Source organism: Procambarus clarkii, chromosome 35 (genome assembly GCF_040958095.1).
Source record: "Procambarus clarkii isolate CNS0578487 chromosome 35, FALCON_Pclarkii_2.0, whole genome shotgun sequence".
Classification (NCBI taxonomy): domain Eukaryota; kingdom Metazoa; phylum Arthropoda; class Malacostraca; order Decapoda; family Cambaridae; genus Procambarus; species Procambarus clarkii.
Genome location: NC_091184.1, coordinates 4,855,968 through 4,862,938, shown reverse-complemented (window position 1 = coordinate 4,862,938; position 6,971 = coordinate 4,855,968). Strand labels below are relative to the sequence as shown.

At 35.3% G+C, this 6,971-nt stretch overlaps 1 protein-coding gene across 1 annotated transcript; it reads right to left on the bottom strand.

Annotated features, from left to right (window-relative positions):
• Window positions 1–1,817: 1,817 nt before the first annotated feature.
• Window positions 1,818–6,692, bottom strand: LOC138371345 (uncharacterized). Its single transcript, XM_069336134.1, has 10 exons — window positions 6,081–6,692; window positions 5,632–5,736; window positions 5,247–5,476; window positions 4,863–5,041; window positions 4,414–4,531; window positions 4,087–4,178; window positions 3,036–3,243; window positions 2,732–2,902; window positions 2,268–2,451; window positions 1,818–2,015 (listed from the first exon to the last, which is right to left on the bottom strand). The coding sequence occupies exons 5-9, from the start codon at window positions 4,493–4,495 to the stop codon at window positions 2,423–2,425; spliced, it is 582 nt and encodes a 193-aa protein (XP_069192235.1). The 5' UTR covers window positions 4,496–4,531; window positions 4,863–5,041; window positions 5,247–5,476; window positions 5,632–5,736; window positions 6,081–6,692; the 3' UTR covers window positions 1,818–2,015; window positions 2,268–2,422.
• Between the last annotated feature and the right edge of the window lie 279 nt (window positions 6,693–6,971).

The window sequence follows — 6,971 nt, the reverse complement described above, 5'->3', positions numbered from 1 at the left end:
AAGCTATTAATCCAGATATTAATCCCCTTGTGCAACGCACACAAGAGGCAACAGCTTCTAGCTCTACAAGCCGCAATATAAAATAGAGAATAGGCGATTGTTTTCACTCACAGTGTAATAAACCCACGGACCCACCCACCCGCTGAAGCCGTAAATGCCAAGACATTACTTCCGTTTAAAATTAAGTCGGAATAATCCTCAGGTATGTGGAGGATGTGGGAGGCCTTTGATCAACCACCGACTTCCTGCCCCGTCGACGGGGCCATCAGCCCTCAGTGTGCCCTCAGCCAAAATAATGTGAAACATGTATGTGGGTGTATTAAATATTTTAATTTATTATTTCCAAGATTTAGCTGTTAGCTCTTGGACCCCGCCTTTCTAAGCGTCGGTTGTCTAATGTACCGACTCTCGGCCTCTTTTCCTCCATCATATCTAAACAACATATATTTTTATCTAACACACTCACACATCCCCAAGATGCAGCCTTTAGCAGCTTCCTGACTTTCAGGTTCCTATTTACTGCAAGGTGAATAGAGGCATTAGTGTGTGTATGTTTGTGTCTGTGTGTGTGTGTGTATACGTGTGTGTGTGTGTGTGTATACTCACCTAGTTGTGGTTGCGGGGGGTTGAGCTCTGGCTCTTTGGTCCCACCTCTCAACTGGCAATCAACTGATGTACAGATTCCTGAGCCTACTGGGCTCTATCATATCTGCATTTGAAACTGTGTATGGAGTCAGCCTCCACCACATCACTGCCTAATGCATTCCATCTATTAACTACTCTGACACTGAAAAAGTTCTTTCTAACATCCTAGTGGTTCATTTGGGTACTAAGTTTCCACCTGTGTCCCCTTGTTCGCCTACCACCCGTGTTAAACAGTTTATCTTTATGTACCCTATCAATTGCATTTCTCGCAGCCTGTCCTCGTAACTCATGCCTCTTAGTCCTGGGACTAGCCTATTTGCATACCACTAAACTTTTTCAAGCTTCGTCTTGTGCTTTTTTTTTTTTTTTTTTTTTTTGAGATATATACAAGAGTTGTTATATTCTTGTACAGCCTAGTACTAAGTATATGGTGTTTGGCTAGATAAGAGTAAAACTGCTTGTAGATTAGTTTTTCAAAAAATGTTGACAGGTTAGGCAGGATTGATATAGGTCTGTAATTGTTAACATCTGTGAGATCACCACATTTGTGTACAGGGGTAACTCGCTTTTTTTAGGATAACTGGAAAGGTTTGGAGTTCAAGTGACCTGTTGAAGAGCATGAGAATTCTTTGGAGACAATTCCTAACCTATACTTCTTCTCAAGGTCATGTTTTTTATTAATGGGTTTAAGTATTCCCTTTGTAAGCAAGGGATTGTTAAGCCTTTTGGTTATGCTTACAAAAAAGTCACAGGACAGACATTATCAGCAGCAGTTATAAAATTGTCAATAGCAGTTTCATTGTGCAGCCTAAAACTTAACTCCCTTGACTCTAGAGGTATATATATTAGGTTTAGGTTAGGTTTTTTTAATTAAACCAGCCAGGATGAGTGAAGCCATGAAGGGCGTTTTTATTAATTAAAACACCCAAATGTTGGGTGCTTCAGGTGTTGTTCCTCTTGGATGATCTTGTACCTCTCTGTCTCACACCTGTAAGAATGAGTGATATGGTTAAGGGGGAAACAAAGTGCAGGCAAGGCAATGGAGGCCAGTAGTAATCTTAGGGCTAGGATAATTAGAAATTAGAGAAATTAAGTAAGAGAAATTAGCAAGAGAAATCAGGTAAAATTTATTATACTTAACTTTTGTATCATGAGTTTAGTAGTAAATCTTCATCTTCATCATCTTCACTGTCACAAAGCTCCAGGTAGGGCTCGGAAACATCAACATCCTCTTCCTGGTATCCAAATAAACGCTTTGCATCACTCAGCTTGTCAGAACACATCTTTTGCCCTTGCTTCAAAAGAGCCAAGATTCCACTCTTATTTTTGGTTGATAGGTGCTTCTCTTCAATAGTGTACTTGTTAGGATCCTGTAATATATAGACTATTTAATGGGGTTTAAGACATTTACAAATTTCCCTGAAAATACTAAAGAAATTAGAATAAATAAATAAAGTTTTCGGTAAAAGTTCAAATATATGTAAAACACACCAGTACAGTATATGAAAACCATGGAATTGTCTACCTGTCAAAGTTGTAAATAGCAAGACAAGTATAAAATTCTGCTGGATAAATGTTTATGAAGAACTGAATTGCAACACACATTTAGGCTGTTAGCTTACCTTGCTTAGATATGAAGGAAAAATTCCACATAACAACTCTTCAGTATGTTCGGTTAAAATCTCTCTCTTATTCTTGTAATATGCGAGATAATGCAGCATTTCTTGAACAGTGTGTTGTTGCTCTTCTCTGGATCTCTTCTGAAGCTCCACATCTTCTACTGCCTTCTTTTTTGAGCAAGGGACACTAATAAAAGAGGAAATTTATATTTACTGCAAGTAAACTACAACTCAATTTAATGTAATTACAGTTTAGGTACTTGCATTATACATACTATACATAGTTTATTGTGCAGTATCAACCTGATAAAAACCTACGGATTATGATACTGCACCTATTTTACAAACAGTAGTGATGATATTTTACTTCAAAAATAAGTAAAGCTTATCCATTATGCATGCTAAATGTTAGTTATCTTGATAAGGCCGAATTGTAACCCCTGATAAAATGAGATGTAGTTACATACCATTTTGGCTATGATGAGGCAATAAATTGTGCCATGGCAGGATACCTTCTATTGCATCCTTTTCACTGAGAATTTCAGAGTTTTCACTATTGTAGATTTTTATGAAGCCTTGAAGCTTTTTCCTATCACACTCATTTCTGTGCCGGAGGGAAGAGCGCATTTTACTGGATGCTGCAAATAAAGTTTTTTGGCTGAAAGTTTTAAAGTTGTTAAAAAAATTTCCTCATCATTTACCTACATAGAAATTATAGACAAGAGCTAAATAGAAATTGCTTCAGAGTTAACAAAGAAATAGTAAGCCTACCTGCATCAGTGGCAATCAGATTTTTGCGATGCCTGATAGAGTCTGCAACTGCCTCGATAGAATATTTTATGTTCTTCGAGGTTGTTCCAGTGTTTAACTCTAACTCCTTACAAATCATTTGTAGGTCAGATCGCCATTCTTGAATCAATGACTTTTGAACATCAAGTTTGTCGATCTCATTTGAAACTGTTATTTCCGTCTCTCTGGCCTATTTGAAAATATAATAAATTTAATGAACAAATCACATTAACCATGATGAGTGGTTCGAACCTATGGGCTTGGCATTCCCAGATGCTTGCTGTAGTTGAATGCGCCACAACATGGTCAAAAGAATTGCAACCTAGGGTACTAATGAACCCACAATTCAATTTTTGTTAATTATGCACCCCCATACCCATTCCATGGGCGGTTGTGCATGCAGTTTCCCATGTACTTGGTCTGTGTCCTCCAGTAGTTTTACCTCTGATGGCCCTTTCAATACACATAGAATTCATATTATTGTGATATATCAATACATGGAGAAAGACATTGAAATGGGGGCATCAAAGGCAGAACTACTGAATGACAGAGACCGAGTTCATGGGGGAATTGTGTGAAACCTGGTTTGGCTTCAGTGGAAGCCTTGGGATCCTTGTGGGTGCAGTAGTACTCCAAGTTGCAATTCATCTGACCATGTCGTGGCGTAGTGAACTAGAGCATGCATCTGAGAGCACTCAGTGCATGGGGTTCAAACCCTCATCACAGTTCCCGTGATATATCACGATACTGTGATTTCTCTGTGAACACATTTGATATATCTCGGAATCATACATTTAGGTTAATTAAATACTATATACTTTATACAAATTAACCTTATTGATATATTGAAAAAGTTCAAGCAGTTAATTCAAGGAAATGGTCGCTAATTTATAATGGAAAATATATGTAGTACATGATCTGAACACATAACTAACCTATAAATGCATTATAATACCTTTCACATATAAATGCATTATAATAAGTTTCAAAATAAATACAAATAAATAAAATAAATATATATTATTTTTAGTACCTTTCTGAGTCGAGTAACTAATGCACGAGCCAGTCCATCAATTTTTCGATGGTTCCAAAAGACTGCACCCTCTGTGAGTTCTTCTGTTCTTTCTGAGAAAAATATTTATAGCAATGAACATCTTGAAGAGCATAGATTAATAACAGTTTCATAACATACCTTTACTCACCAAGACCAACTCAAGTTTGACCAATATGTTTTCATTCTTTTATTGATTATTTGAGGGAGTTGATACTTATTGAATACTGAATACAAATCGCATTATACTGATTACAGGGCAGGTAAAATAATAAAAAACTTGATCAGATGAACCATATAAACAAATACCAGCTTTCAGCATGTTTTTAGTTGTAGAGTTGTATCGTGAGAGGTATGCAAACACTTGCTCTGCCTCTTCCCCTAAAGTCATGCCACTTCCTTCTTGCCACCGCCCTCCATATAATACCTTTAACATAAAAGTATACAGTAAAAAAAAATTCAAATTATTGTACAAAAATTAAAAGCCTATGAAGAATTCTGATGCACTGCTAAATTTTACATAAAACAAAAATTTACATGGTGTTAGATAAATAAAATGATGATATGGATGCAATTGAAAGGCAAACTATAAAGACATACTCAGTTAAAAAATATGTCATATGACAATGTATATTTATATGTGCATACTTTATTTATAAGAACATTAATTTGAAGACAATATAATTCATTATAATATAGTGTGTGTAGAGAACAAAAGAATACTATACATTAAGTATCTGTAAAGCACATTTTATTACCTCCCAACTTTGTTGTAACGATACAGCTTCTTGTTGCCATCAATATGTACTGCTAAAGGGGTTTTATCACAAGCAGGACACTCATTGTCAGCTTCTCCTCTAATTTTTCTCAGCTCATATTGCTGGAATCGCCATTCGAAGAACACTCTCTTCGAAGTTATATAATTAATGGGTCCAATCTAGGAATAGAATTTTTTAGATGGTGACATTTAAAATGCATATTATGACATAAGATAAATAAACAAAAAAAACATTCCATTTTGTGTTTGAACAAAATTAAAAACTAATTATTAATAAATGAATATACATTACTACAAAATTTTGATAATTTTTGTATTGAAATATAAAACTGAAAATATTAAGAATAACGGTATCAAAACATACACGCCCACGAGAAGCACCAAAGGATTCCAGTGCAGTGACTAATGCCCGAAATGATGTTCCAGGACAATTTCTTTTTATATGGTGCCATGATTCAAGCAGACTGGTGCTGTAGAATGTGCTGCTCTTTCCTAATGATGAATAGAAACCAGACTTGTGCATGGTCTTGCCTAGTTGTTGATGCTCATATCCACAGTGGCATGTATAGATTGGAGTATAGAGGTCATACCTTCCTGTAGTTTAAAATACAGTGCATTGAGTGGTGTGGCGACTTGCTAAAATAGTGATGTAAAAATTAACATTTATAGCAACAAAAATTTCAAAATGTATTGTGATTCAGGAATATCCGGTAATGGAAATAAAAGGGTAAATTTTAAAGTTTATTTACCCATTATAGTGATGAAGATGCAGAGATTGCTGGAGCTTGAAATTTTAAACTTGCAATCTGTGCAGTTGGGGCAAGAATTTGGTGGTTGGGCTGGTACAACAGGTTCTGGTAACAAAGAAAAGGAAGACAGTTTGACAAAATGAGTTTTATGGAAAAGAATTTCAGACTGAATATTTCATTGTTTCTTGATTGTACAAAATATTGACATTATTCTCCAGATAATGACTGAGAAATTCACAGAAAAGAAACAATCAGACGATTAAATCAATCTATAAAACCAAGTGTCAGGTTTAAACTTTAAGACTTCTCCAAATGTTGTAATGACTGAAATGAAACATTTATTCATTTTATTTTGTTATACCAAGATAATCGTAGCTCTAGACTGGGATTGGGAAGTAGAAGTAATCTCGGAACAAAGTACGGATTTTATACAGGTATCGTATACTTACTCCAGTGAAAGATATTTCCTTCAGGGCACACAGTTTGTGTCGGGTCTAATGGCTCATAAAAGCCATTTTTCCAATATAATCTGTGGTGGAAAGGCATGAGAAAATGTTGCATTTGGTCACAAATGTGACACAAAAATGCAAAACAGTCTTCACATTTGATGCTTGCCTCACAATTTGTACATTGTACACAAACTTTACCTGATGAAAAAAGGGGTAATTATTTATACTAATTTTAAATACTGTATACCTAACATTTTAAACAATCTGAAGTCTAAATGTATTAATAGAGTGTCATTAATATGCATATGATGCTTATTATACAGTATAACCTTAATGAACACAGCAATATTTAATTTACCTTTATCTGGAACACCCAACTCAGACAATGTCCAATCGAACAGCATTGCCCTGCTTTCTCCCCAATTAATCTCTGCATTTTTTCTTCTTTTTTGCCAGTCAGAAACACTTGGCTGAGAATCTTTAATTTGTTCAAGTTCTGCAGCAAGTACTTTGAAATATGGGATTACAAATTAGTAAGAAAAATTTGTAAGTGAAAGGAATGATTAGTATAATATGTTAAACAAAATTTCATAGGCATTAAGCACAATTTTGGTACATAATATTTATGACGTGTGTCCATTAAATAAACCCTCATTTAAATACCAACAAATGATGTTGGGACATACCAACATCAAATGATTCCAAAGTTTCTTCACCAGCTGCCAAATAACTTTGAGTGTACGTTCTGCCACTAGTAGAATAGCCCGCATTTTGAATGTGTGGTGGTGAAAGTATAGCAGGCAGAATGTCTGGGTGGCACATTTGAAGATTTAAGCATGGTACATAATTGCAAATTGTATACAAGTATTAATATTTTCAGACAAATCTCAA

Excerpts from the sequence above, each read along its gene's own strand:
- LOC138371345 (XM_069336134.1), bottom strand. The coding sequence starts at position 4,495 with ATGACTTTAGGGGAAGAGGCAGAGCAAGTGTTTGCATACCTCTCACGA. Across the intron at positions 4,179-4,413 it reads TAAAAACATGCTGAAAGCTG|AAAGAACAGAAGAACTCACA; the intron begins GTATTTGTTTAT and ends TATTTTTCTCAG. Across the intron at positions 2,903-3,035 it reads TCTGATTGCCACTGATGCAG|CATCCAGTAAAATGCGCTCT; the intron begins GTAGGCTTACTA and ends CTTTATTTGCAG.